Below are 12,895 nucleotides of genomic sequence, written 5' to 3'. Positions count from 1 at the left end.
TTAAAGTCAATAAATCAGAGAGGAAGCATCGACAGGCTTGACTAGAGCAATTGGGGGCCCTAACAGCATAAGCGGCATTTTCGCCTTGAGTCATTCGTTGAAAGTTGTCAAGAAGAACAACCGTTTTTCTATATTTGCGCACATTGGTACTTCTTTCGAGAAAACTTACTACAGGCCTAATCACGTTCGGCAGGCAGAGCAAAAGACGTTTCTTACATTGCTATACAGAAAGTATTATATTGGAAAATATGGCAATTTTGTTTCATGTACTGACATGTTCTTTATACGTCTAAGCTGCTTTAGTTGTCTCTTTTCCCCCAATCTCATATGGCCTATAGCTGTATTAATATTTTCTGTTTGAATCTAGCCAGACTTTGATACAATAGTTTCCAAACATCTAACCTCGTTCTCGGACATTACCTCAATACTAGTAATGTAAAAGTGCTCGATTTCACGCATCATTGACATCTCGTCAGCAGTAACCAAGTTAATGGTTACGCCCTTCCTGCCGGATCGGCCACCCCACCCAACGCGGTGCATATATTTGTCGGGCTGTTTTGGAAGGTCGAAGTTGACAACAAGCGAAACCTGTTGTTTGTCAATGCCACGGGCGAGGAGATCAGTAGCCATAAGGATACGAGAAGAGCCAGATCGGAATTTCTCCATAATCTCACAGCGCTGACACGCATCCATGTCACCATGCATTGAGGAAACAGTAAGGTCGCGATCAGTAAGCTTGTCAGTAAGCCATTCAAGCTTTTTGCGAGTACTACAGAAAATAATGGTTTGAAAGCTCTCCATAGTCTCAGAGATCTGAGAAAGGAAATCTAGCTTAGACTCATCACTCTCAGCAGCGATATAGAAATGCTTGATACCCTCGAGGATTGGCCTGGCCTTGACGATAATACGGACGAAGTTGCGCATGAACTTGGTAGTAATCGTGAGGACATCTTCCGGCATAGTAGCAGAGACGAGAATAACCTGGGTGGACTGTGGTAAGAGCGAGAAGATGTCTTCAACCTGCTCATCGAAACCGCGAGACATAATTTCATCAGCGTCGTCGAGCACAAACATCTTGGTGTCATTAATACGAAGGACGCCGCGCTGGATCATGTTCTGGATACGGCCGGGGGTGCCGATGACGACTTGTGGGCCTTCCTTGAGCACTTCGATATCTTCTTTCGAGTTGGCCGGGCCTTTCCATGCGTAGGAGGATATGTTCATAAAGTCACCGATGGCAGATATGACGTTATGAATCTCCTGCGCCAGCTCACGCGATGGTGCGAGGACCAGGGCTTGACAAGCCTTCAAGCTAGGGTCAATTCTCTGAAGAATAGAGATACAGAAAGCGGCCGTCTTTCCGGTTTTAGACTGCGCTTGTGCGATAACATCGTGACCTGCGGGAAAATATGGTGAGTACTTTATTGGTCGCTATTCTCTTGCGCCGCTTTGACGGCACGGTGAATTCAGAAAGGTGCTATTACCTTCAATCATATTCATCATTGCACGCCGCTGGATAGCAGAAGGATTCTCGAAGCCATATGCATAGACTCCACGCAGAAGATTACTCTCAAGGGCCATAGCATCGAAGCTTTCAGTGATCTCATCGGAGTTGGACTCAATCTGAGCTGCGTGAGTGGGATACAGTCAATAATATGTTCTTTGACATTGTCCGCAGAGGTGCTCGGTAGGGACTTACTGGCCTTGATGTCCTGAAGATATTTGTCGGCCATGATTGTGGGACGACGGAGCGACAGCGTTAATCAGCGTATCGCGTTCGTCAGCGTATCGCGTTCGTTTCGTTGGTCTGTAAATTGGGGGCAAAAAAACTGGAGTAACTTAAGTGAGAGCAAAAGGCTTACTCTATTGTTGGTTTCCTTACGGAGAGCCCGACATGAATTGAAGTAATGCAGAATGAACACTTTGAATAGAACTGCACTAAGCTGCTGGGAGCCATACTGATGTATTAGAGGGGCAAAGGTCAGATTAGGCACCAGACTTACCTAAGAGCTTTAGGGTGGGTTGGATTAGGCATAATTCTGGAACAGATAACAAACGGAGACAACTAGACTATCTAGATAGTAGTATAGGCGGGGTAAGGCAGAATGGGAAAGCATGAGGCAGAATCCCTGGGAGCAGTAATAAGTAGTACAGTAAGCACACGTAATAAAAGATTTTGTCTTCATTCAAAAATAATATCTAAGCTTCGGAAACTTAATTCTTGTAGCATGTCCTCATATCTCCACCGAATTTGTAACAAAGTCTGTCAATTTGAACTTACCCTCTATGGGTTGGCGCACCTATTTCCAAATATTCCCCTGTATTCAATCTCGTTCGGTTACTGGCTGCAAATCTTTTCAAAAGAGACTCAAAGCCAGATAACCCCCGCCAAAGCGGTAGGTCAGAGTTATTACATTGATGTTCTGCGGTCTCATAAACCATAGTGCTAACGACGACAGCATGATGGCACCAAAATCAAGTATCTACCTCTAGAATCATCCAACTTACGGCTGTTTGTCTTGGACCCTGGATCAGGTACTGATGCCCTTTCTGGTCGAATTCAGCATAGCTCGTGGAACATGGATTATGAAGCCTTATCGTATGTCTGGGGTGACGTGCAAGATTCAACAACTATAAGCATTGATGGAAACACTGTATCGGTTACAAGGTCACTGAGGACGGCATTTGATCATCTGCGTTACCCTGATCGATCGAGAACACTTTGGATCGACTACATCTGTATCAATCAAGAAGATGTAGTAGAGCGAAGCCAACAAGTCGCAAAGATGGGTCTAATCTACGAGAGAGCAAAGTCTGTCCTTGTATGGCTTGGTCCATCTACCTTTTATAGCCCCGTTGGTATGGATATTATCCGTTATTTCGCCAATGCAGAGAAGCCACAGGATCGTCCTGTGTGGCAGGCCTACGCCCAGCAACAAGTCTACAAGGGGTTGCAAGATGTGTTAACTCGCAAATGGTTCGAAAGGATGTGGGTTGTACAAGAGATCGGACGATCACGCCATTCCAGACTGATCTGTGGAGGAGACTTTGTTGAATGGGAGTCAACAGATTTTATCGCTGTACGACGGTTTATTCGAATGATCAAATATGCCGAGATTCTACCAGAATGGACTGAATTGGGTCTCGATGCGGTGGACTTACGACCATTGATGCAAATGATGGATTTTCAAGAGGCTAATCAATTTACGAAGCCTTGGGGGACATGTACCCGAAGAGCTCCTGATCTTCTAGATATTGCTCATACCATGCGGCACAAGAAGTGCTCTGATCCTCGGGATATGATATTTGGCATATGGGGAATGGTTGAATATCTATCTCACTTGAAGGACTTTAAATTAGATTATGGCATGACGGTCAAGCAGGTTTATCGGGAGGTAGCAAGGGTATCATTTCAATAGTCACAGTTGGGAGAGTTTCTGCAATCTCAAAGGCTTTAGTCGTGGTTATCTCAAACAACTTTAATGCTTGAACCTCCTCTTGATTAACTTACTGCTTTAATGGGGAAAGACTACGAATTTAACACAATAACAATTATTTATATGTAGTAAAATGGAGAAAGCTGAAACAAAACAACGAATAAGCAGCTGGTTCTGTCAAATTCGCTTATTATCAACTACTAGAATAAACATCTCAACATCTCGTAACATAATCGCAAAAACATGGTTCTCATTGAGATGATCTAGACCTTCTTTATACAATCTGGAGCATATCCTAAGCCTTGAGGCCCTGAATCATCTCTTCTTTCACCTCCTTCAAAAAGTTTTTTATGAATACCTTATCATAGTAACTCTTATTCCAACTTGCCGTCAACACAAACTGATCCCTAAACGTCCAACCATGACACTGAACAGCCTTTGCTATCGTCTGCGTCCCCAACCAGAAATCTTCTACTACCACATCTCCTTCATTCTCTCCACCTGAAACAGGATACTTGCGATCCAAAACCTTCTCTACCAAGCCCATGCTGGCAAAATCGACAGCCTGAACAGTCGGCATATCGGGGGGTGGAGCGGTATTGACCAAGTCAAGAATCCTTCTTATGAAGGGAGCGCCGAGATCAGCAGTGGAAACGGGTTGTCCCGCGTCGTCAACAAATCCAGAATTTCTGGCACGTCCGTATGACTTTTGCAACTCCTGACACACTTGATCGAAAGTCTTGTTGTCATTTACGACATCCAAGACAATTACAGGGAAAGCAGCACAATATTCACCAATAGAGTACTGAGGCGTATTGTATGGCGAAGGGAAGTCTTTCTGTATATCAACGGGGGCGAATCTCCCGTAAGACTTGCACAGCGGGTGTTGAGGATACCTCGCAGAACAACGAATAATCGCAGCATGGGCTGCGAGAGAGATTGTAATGCCTTTGGCTTTGCTCCCTGCCAATAATTGACTCGTAGTCTCTTTACCAGAGTTGAGACTGGCTCGAGTGGAGTCTCCGGGGATGGCTTCATCGCTTCCCTCTCTTGGGGGAAGCGCCACGCTGGGTGCACCGGCCAACATGTCAGTGTACATAGTATCTGCAGCCTTGATCATGTAGTCTGGGGTGTTGGCCTCGTCGGAGAAGGTATCTAGGATCCAATCCACGTTTGGTGCTATGCTGCCATCGCCAACAGGGGACGTGAAACTGTTGAGGTCGGCGTCGGCGCCTTTGGCGAGGGATTGTGAGAGAACATGAAGAAAATTGACCGCAATGGTCATTGAAGAACCTCCATCCATACGCCAGTGGCTTGTATAGAAGAGCACTTGAGAAGAAGAGGGGATCCAAATGCAAGTAGCATATTCTTCATCTTTGGCTGATTCAAAGAGAGATGTGGCATTTGTTGCTTTGTGGTCAACCGTGAAAGTCTTGGCCAGCCATTCCTCGGCATCATAGGTGGGAATCAGTATAGCTGGAGTCTTTCCAGATTCATCAGTGTGATTTTGCAGGTTGAGCACGCTTCCAAGCTGCGGATGATGTTTTACTGTTGCAGCCCATGCTGTACGGATATGAGGGACTGGATCGACCACCGATGAAGGGAATGATAGCTTCAAAGCGGTGTAGATGGAAAGGTGGTCCTTTGAGAGGGGAGCTGTAACTTTCTTGAAGTGATAGACCAGCTTCTCAACTGTTGAGAAGGGACGAGCTCGAACATCTGGGTTAGAGGTGAGGGTGGTGAAAGCTGGGTCTGACCGAGCAGTAATGGGGTTGTGATTGATGGAGCCCATGATCCCTGTTTGTTGATGTAGAAGAAGAGAGGATAACTGTCTCAACGATGTAAAAAAAACCGCAGTCGCTTGGGTTAAGGGAACTGTGATGATTGATCGAATGGATATACTGCTTTTCCAGGCTTTAAGCAAAGTGCATCAGCACAAATCTTACAACACCTTTGAAGCAACCAAGTCCGAAATGATTCAGTTCAATGTCTTACGGCCTTTGCGGAGATAAGAACAGTGGTCGACATTGTATTTGTAAGCTGAGTACAAGAATCATATTTACGGATACCCTATAAGCGAATATGGCACAATGGCAATTGGAGCCAACAAGGTCCCTTGCACCATTTCTAGCGGCACTCGGAACTCTCCCGGCCGAAGTAAGCTAAGCAAGGCTTGTCGAATGTAACCCTTGTCAGCTTCACGTAACATAAGTCCTTAGCGAGATGCATGTCAGCTTGACATGAGTCCCTAGCGGCATGCGAGTCCCTTAGCGCGAGTCCCTAGCGTCAATCAATCCTTTACGTTTCATCGCATCGACATGGGGTTTTCGCTTCCTTCTGCTTACTGCCAGTACCCTAGTTCAGGATCCCTCCGAAAAGAAGGGTCCCTTTATGTACGTCGTTACCTTCATGAGCTTCACACTATATGTATTCAAGACAATCTGGAACGTGTCTCAGAGGCAAGGAAAATCACCTACCTTACTTAGACCCATTTTCAATCACCCTCTCTTTTCAAAATGTCTGCCATTGCTGATCAAACCGGCACTGTGGGTTTCACCCATGAAGCTCTTGACCAAGAGGCTCAAACCTTCTATCGCGTCATCGGCGACTTGAAGTCAGGCCAGCGACCCTTGATTGCAGCTCATGGCGGTCCTGGCTCAAGTCACGATTACTTCTTGAACCCTCTGGCGAGTTACCCCAAAGAGACTGGCAGACCTTTGGTTCTATACGATCAAGTCGGCAATGCCAAGAGCACCAACTTCAGTTTTGAATCAAAGTCACTGTCCAAGCTGTCAGTCGATGTTTACACTGCTGAACTCGACAACCTGGTGACAAAGCTCGGTATTCAGGAGTTTGACTATCTTGGTCACTCCTGGGGAGGCATGATGGGTCTTGAGTACATCCTCAAGTACCAACCCAAGATTAAACACTTGATCCTGGACTCTGTTCCTGCATCCGTCGAGCTGTGGACGAACAAAATCAAGGATACCTTGAACGAGCTAGATCCTGCAGAACGGGACTTGGCACTGGAACTGGACAGTACCCAGCAATACCAAGATCCACGCCTGCAGGCCATCTTGAAGAAACTGCAGGATAAGCATGTCTGCCGATTGGACCCTTGGCCGGAAGCCGCTCAGGGTTTCTTTGGTGTCGTCATGAGCAATCCGGCTGTATATGCGACTATGCTGGGACCTAGCCAATTTGCCACATTGGGAGCGCTGAAAGGTAAGCCAACCCAAATTCTATTTTTATACTATCGTGCTAACAAATCTCATCAGGATGGTCTGTTATTGGCCGTTGCAAGGATATCAAGATACCAACACTGGTTATTCACGGTGAGTATGACTGGGCAGACGAAGCTGGCGTCAAGCCTCTTCTTGAAGAGATTGAGAACAGTCGCCAGGTTACACTCAAGGGATGCAGCCACATGATCCATTTGGAGGATACTGAGGCTTTTAAGAAGGAGGTTTTTGGGTTCCTTAACAATTAGACGTAGACAAGACAGTGTATAGACAGTTTTTACAGTTCACATATAGATGCGTATAAGTGCTATTCATGCTTAAAGAATGCCATCATCTAGATACCCAGATTTGCTACGCGGAACCGTGACACTAGTTCTTCTCCTAATGGTTAGAGAACATCCCGTAGACGAGGACGTGATAATAGTTTTCGCGTACTTTCCGTAACCACAATCGAATGAACGTCACTGTCCCAACCTCGCCTCGGAGAATATAACCTCCCCGTCGATCGCAATTGACTCGTTTGTTGAACCACCATACTCTACAATACACGCCCTAAGGCTGACGGAACCCGACCAAATGATCGACAAGAGAATCTTACATCTTACGCTGTCCACCGACCCTTGTTCACGTTGCATTGTAATCGACAGGGGCTATGGCGGGCTTAGGGCTTAGCAGCCCATTTCCCGCCCCTTAGTTCCTCACATTAACCCGAGGACCAATCGGTTTCATTGTGGAGTTTGCAAAAGAACCTGGTGTGAGATCAGTGAGACATTGTCTTTGTTTACCTTGCGTCTTACGGCACGACCAACAGCGGAAGCAATGCAAGCGAAAGGACTCTTTCTTTTTTCGGCAGATCCCTCGCTGATTAATTTGAAATGAATTATTAAGCCGTTGTTTGTGTGTCCACATGTCAGAAAGAACTGCTAGCTAAAAAAGATCATGTCCTACTCTCAAACGGCGACATTCAACAATTCCCATCAGTCAACGACCATGTCTGACACAGCACGCGCAGCGCCAGTCATGGCAAATGATGTTGCTGTCGACCTTGAGCCTGCTTTCAAGGTCGAGACCAAGACTGAGGCTAGGGAAACGAATACCGACGATGATAGCCAGACTTCTGAGGTTGAGTATCCAAAGGGATTCCAGCTTACTTTCATTGCTATTGCGTTAGCTCTAGCTCTTTTCTTGATCGCTCTTGATATGGTAATTATCCCCCCCGTGTTCATTTCGGTTTGAAACAACAGCGACTAACCATGTTTCTCTTCCTTAGACAATTATCGCTACCGCCATTCCCAAAATCACGGACGAATTTCAGGGTCTCGACAAAGTCGGATGGTACTCTTCTGCCTTTTTCGTCACCATCGGGTCTTTCCAATCCTGCTGGGGCAAGGTCTACAAATACTTTCCACTCAAGATATCTTTCCTTGCGGCCATCTTTATTTTTGAGATTGGTTCCGCTATCTGCGGTGCCGCTCCTAACTCGAATGCCCTCATCGTTGGACGCGCTATTGCCGGCGTGGGTGGTGCCGGTGTGAGTGCCGGTAGCTATACCATCATCGCATACTCGGCTACACCTGAAAGACGACCCATGCTACTCGGCTTATTGGGCATTTCCTATGGTTTCGCCAATGTTATCGGGCCACTGGTCGGTGGTATCTTCTCTGACAAGGTTTCTTGGAGATGGTGCTTCTACATCAACCTGCCTGTTGGAGCCATCTCAATCGCTATCATCACCTTCTTCTTCAGTGACCCACCTCAGGCGAAACCAGCCCGAGTCCCCTTGAAGGAGAAGTTGTTGCAGATGGATCTTGTCGGTGTTGGTCTTCTCATCGCTGCGACTATCTGCTTCGTTCTCGGTGTTGAGTACGGTCAAGGAAAATACAGCTGGGGAAGCTCCAAAGTCATTGGTCTCCTCGTTGGTTTCGTTCTTATCCTCCTCGTTTGGGTGGTAAATGAGTGGTGGATGGGCGAGCGTGCCATGATCGTGCCACGTATCATCACAGACAGAACGAACTTGGTCATGTCTGGTGTCGCCATCGCTATCGGTGGTTCTTTCTTCCCCGTCGTCTACTACGTGCCCATTTACTTCCAGAGCATTAAGCACGCTACTCCTATCATGTCTGGTGTTCTAAATCTTCCCATGGTCATCGCTGTAACATTCGGCATCTTCCTCGCTGGCGGTCTCATCTCAAAGACTGGTCGGTACCAACACATCTTGCTATTCGCCCTTGGTCTCTCTACCGTTGGTGCAGGCCTCATCTATACCTTTGACCTGCACACCTCCACCGGCAAGTGGATCGGCTACCAAATCCTTGCTGGTGTCGGTTGGGGACTTGCATACCAGATTCCGTTGACCGTTGGTCAAGGTTCTTGTGATCCCATGGACATGGCACTTATCACGTCCAACATTTTGTTCTTCCAATCCTATGGCGCTTCACTTTTCATGTCGGCCGCCCAAGCCGCCTTTGTAGACCAAATGACTGCAAAGGTCATGGAACTTAGTGACAGCATCAGCAAGGACTTGCTGGTTCTGACAGGTGCTACGGATATTTACAATGTTTTCAAGGGCGATGAGCTTGCCGACGTGCTGGCTGGCTACATGCACGGTCTCAAGGTCGTTTATGCGATGGCCATCGGTACGATAGGCATCGGTTTTGTGATTGCTCTGGCAATGCCATGGAGGAAGCTCAAGCAGGGACAAGCCACAGGTGGCGCTTAGATAACTACGGTGAGACTCGGAAGATTAATTTGAAACATTTTGTTGTTGGTTGGCGTGTTTGCATATGTATGGTCAGCACTTGGCGGAAAAGACGGTCCAGGGGGGTGGTTTTTCGCAATCACGAAATTTTAGACGTATCATTTATACAAGGAAGAGAAAATTCATTTATGCAGGGAAAGAGAAAACGCCCCACAGTAAAGAAATGGAGTTACAGGGGACGGATAGAATATGCCGTGAAGAGTACAAGGCACGTAACAGAATGAAACCACTACACATACCCTACAGTTTGACAACCCGACTGCTGTGAAACCAAGAGATCTGGCAAAATTACTTCATTTTTTGATGTCTTCACATTTTCGCCCAGGTGTTCTTAATTTCTCTAACATTTCTAACCAAGGTTGATGTGTCTACGCAGATCAAATTTCTCAAAAGTCTACAAATTAAGAATTTTCCTCAGATTTGATCTTACAACGTAAATGTGATGCATACAGCAGCTCCTCAAAATGGTCAAGTTTTATTGTTCTATTGTGAATGCCGTGGCATCCAGAAAGATGCATTGAAGGATCCTGTATTCCAGGAGTCCTTGTCAGACGGACCTGTCACTTTTGACACGCTGGGTTCTTTGTGTAGGGATACATGTGTAACTGACCACTGGGATCGGTTGGAAGATTCTCAATTGTTCAGTCTAGTCTATAGTAAATGCAAAGAAATGTGACTGTCATTCTATTGTCACACCAAAGTCCCATCGCGCCATAACAAAGTACCACCAAATTTTCTCCTTCATCGATCTCAAAGATCAAGTAGGCCCTCCGTAAGGTTGCTAAAGCCATAGACATATACCGGCTGCAACTTGGCAAGACCCTTTAACCTCTCCACATCTTCATCAGCCATAGTTACTGACTCATTCTCACTCTCACTGCTGACCAAAAGACCACGGGGATAGATGTGATCAGTCCCGATATCCTTGCCCACAAAGTTGAAAAAGTCATGACGCTCCCTGTAACACCAAGGCTGACCATCCTTGTACACCAGATCGTGAGTGTCACGGACATCGCCCGAGTAAACACTCTCAAAAATACCAGCCACGTTGACAGAAATGGATGACATCCATGGTACGCGGAACACGGACGCCTGACCTAATCCCTGTGGGACGAGAGGGAACGACAGCTTGACTGCACCTGTGGAGGCGTGTACTGACAGACGCACGTGGTGCGGGAGAGCCTTCAGAACTAACCCTGTAAAGGCTTCAGAACGGGCCATGGTGGCTCGGGCCAGTTTCTTGGTAATCTTCTTTCCCTGCATGCGGCTGCGTCCCTGCATGACGGGGGTGTACTTGAGATCAATCTCGTAGAAGCGGCTCATCTGGGTGTAGGTACGAAGTGAGTCAGGGTCGCGGGCGAAGAGTTCGTCAAGTAGTTCGGGATGGGTGTTCTTTTCGATCCGAGCGCGGCAGTTGTGTAGACCCTCGATGTAGGATTCTTTGTCGAGGGGTACTGTGGGCACACCCATCAATTCGTGGGGGGAGCTGATTCTGACGTTTAGGCCGTATTTCTTGGCCATACTGTCAATGGCTTGGGAGTACTCCCAGACTTTTTCGTCTGAGGTAGGGTAGATATCTGTTGTGGTCATGAGATGTTGTTCTTTTTTAAGATCCAGGGTTTTACTTACCGTTGAATACTGCTCCGTCGGAGGCTACTGTCACTTGTGCTCCGAAAGGATATACTTGACCGACGTCGAGTGTCATGGAATGGAGTTTGTAGAGTCCGATGTATTCTCCCATGTCAGGAAGTGAGCCAGTCACTTTGTCGGGGTTTTCCTTGTCAATGTTAGACCAAGACGTTCATAAAGCTAGACCATGGAGAGAAACGTACCGACTTGAAAGGGTAGGATGGAATGACAAAGTTGATGGGTTCACGACGACGAATCCAATACTCGACGTGAGTTCTGAACTTGGCACGTCCCTCCCATTGTTCAACACTGTCGACACCCTCTTCTGAGGTCTTGGTGTGCATACCATACTTCTGAACAACATCGAGGATGGTGTCGGCAAGTTCTGTGATATAGAAGTCAAGAGGAGCATCTGAATAGCGTCAGTATCGTTCTAGAATATCAAAGAAAGAAAGTGGGTCGACATACTGTCTTCTTCATCTGATAGTTCAACTTCACGTACTACGACGGAAGCGGACTTTTCAGCCCTGTCGGCAAAAGCAGATCTAACCTCGAACATGATGTCTGACTTGTAGAATCAACTGAAAGATGCTTAGTGAATGTTTGGAGAATGTGAGGATCTGAGGTTTTCAATATTCACATCAAAGCGTACCTAGCCTGCCTTTTTATCTCAAAAACGATGGCATTCTCTATCTCTACAAGTCCGTTTCACTTCATCCTATTTGTCACCCTCCCTCCATGCATTGGTTTTCATCTCACTTGAGGCGCAGTCTGTATCAAGACGGTAGCCTAGTCTTTCTCTCCGAGTGAAGACGCTGGTACAGCTACTGTATCCACAAGTCAATGGGACAGAGACAAGTTGTGGTGTGCCAATGGCCTTATTCCAGGTAACCGGCGGCCTATGGCTGTAAGAGCATGGGCAAAGGTATGGTTCAGAAGGCTTGACATGGTTGAACAAACTTCATTCGAGAAACCTCGGAGCCCGATTAGTGGCTTGCGCTTACGGCTTGTCATGGTTCAGCTCGGTCTTGTTTATTGATTATGTTTCGATGCAGTTGTAAGCAACTAAGGACTTTTGGCAGGATTTGACAGCTGGATCGTCATCCTGGGTTTAAGTGTAAGGCGATAGCTCGATCTGTGTGACGTGCTCGCTTTCACTCGGACTTTGAGCGTTTATATTCACTGCTACGTTACTATGAACTACTTCGAGTACTATCTATAGAATGCTAAAGTGTCTGTCCCAAGGCAATTGAAAGAGAGCAATGATCGTCTTGAACTTCTGGAGTAACAATGCACGTATAACGACGATCATGGAGTCTGTGCGCAAAAGCTCTTGTTCTATCCAAATACACGCAGTTCGATATTCACATTTGATAATGTTGCTATACTACGGATATGACGGAGAATATTCCTCGGCTAAAGCTCAACTAGGACATGATCGACCCTCTTTTTCTGTAGGGTTACTTAATTTTTACTGAGTAAACAATGAACTTTGACTGGATCTGTCGTTCGGGGACTATACGATGATCCGACGGCGTAATTGCACGTAAGACTTACAAAACAAGCGCTAAAGGACTCAGGACTCGCAGGGCAAAGAATAAACTCAAAGTATCCCTACTGTAGAATCCTACGGACTTGATAGGGTTGTCCTCGAAATCTGGTGGCTTGAATCGTGCATTTGTCAGAAAGTGTAGGGGGGAGAATGCTACGGATAGAATACAAAATATTTCCTAGCGCATCAACTAACTAGATACGTCAGCGGCACTTTTTACCCGAAAGGATCGATGGCTTCATCTACGCTAGTAATGTCGAGATCGCAGGGTTCTACA

General features: G+C 46.5%; 6 protein-coding genes across 6 annotated transcripts; 3 read left to right on the top strand and 3 right to left on the bottom strand.

Moving 5' to 3' along the window:
* Positions 1-363: 363 nt before the first annotated feature.
* On the bottom strand, positions 364-1,733 carry FSST1_002899 (uncharacterized protein; the record flags this gene model as incomplete). The annotated part of the gene is made up of 3 exons (XM_083228929.1): positions 364-1,397; positions 1,485-1,628; positions 1,700-1,733. 3 exons carry the CDS (start codon positions 1,731-1,733, stop codon positions 364-366), a joined length of 1,212 nt encoding a protein of 403 aa, XP_083086329.1.
* Positions 1,734-2,786: 1,053 nt separating this feature from the next.
* Positions 2,787-3,419, top strand: FSST1_002898 (uncharacterized protein; the record flags this gene model as incomplete). Its single annotated transcript, XM_083228927.1, has 1 exon — positions 2,787-3,419. One exon carries the CDS (start codon positions 2,787-2,789, stop codon positions 3,417-3,419), a length of 633 nt encoding a protein of 210 aa, XP_083086328.1.
* A 313-nt stretch (positions 3,420-3,732) lies between these two features.
* On the bottom strand, positions 3,733-5,229 carry FSST1_002897 (uncharacterized protein; the record flags this gene model as incomplete). The annotated part of the gene is made up of 1 exon (XM_083228926.1): positions 3,733-5,229. One exon carries the CDS (start codon positions 5,227-5,229, stop codon positions 3,733-3,735), a length of 1,497 nt encoding a protein of 498 aa, XP_083086327.1.
* Positions 5,230-5,953: 724 nt separating this feature from the next.
* FSST1_002896 (uncharacterized protein) lies at positions 5,954-6,927 on the top strand (the record flags this gene model as incomplete). The annotated part of the gene is made up of 2 exons (XM_083228925.1): positions 5,954-6,662; positions 6,716-6,927. The coding sequence occupies 2 exons, from the start codon at positions 5,954-5,956 to the stop codon at positions 6,925-6,927; spliced, it is 921 nt and encodes a 306-aa protein (XP_083086326.1).
* A 742-nt stretch (positions 6,928-7,669) lies between these two features.
* FSST1_002895 (MDR family MFS transporter) lies at positions 7,670-9,398 on the top strand (the record flags this gene model as incomplete). Its single annotated transcript, XM_083228924.1, has 2 exons — positions 7,670-7,882; positions 7,950-9,398. 2 exons carry the CDS (start codon positions 7,670-7,672, stop codon positions 9,396-9,398), a joined length of 1,662 nt encoding a protein of 553 aa, XP_083086325.1.
* Positions 9,399-10,187: 789 nt separating this feature from the next.
* Positions 10,188-11,625, bottom strand: FSST1_002894 (uncharacterized protein; the record flags this gene model as incomplete). The annotated part of the gene is made up of 4 exons (XM_083228923.1): positions 10,188-11,014; positions 11,067-11,214; positions 11,270-11,478; positions 11,535-11,625. 4 exons carry the CDS (start codon positions 11,623-11,625, stop codon positions 10,188-10,190), a joined length of 1,275 nt encoding a protein of 424 aa, XP_083086324.1.
* Positions 11,626-12,895: the final 1,270 nt, after the last annotated feature.

The sequence above is a fragment of the Fusarium sambucinum genome, chromosome I, assembly GCF_050947815.1.
Source record: "Fusarium sambucinum isolate potato_lamoka chromosome I, whole genome shotgun sequence".
In the NCBI taxonomy this organism is placed as follows: domain Eukaryota; kingdom Fungi; phylum Ascomycota; class Sordariomycetes; order Hypocreales; family Nectriaceae; genus Fusarium; species Fusarium sambucinum.
The sequence above is the reverse complement of the archived record's forward strand: the minus strand, read 5'-3'. Positions and strand labels throughout refer to the sequence as shown.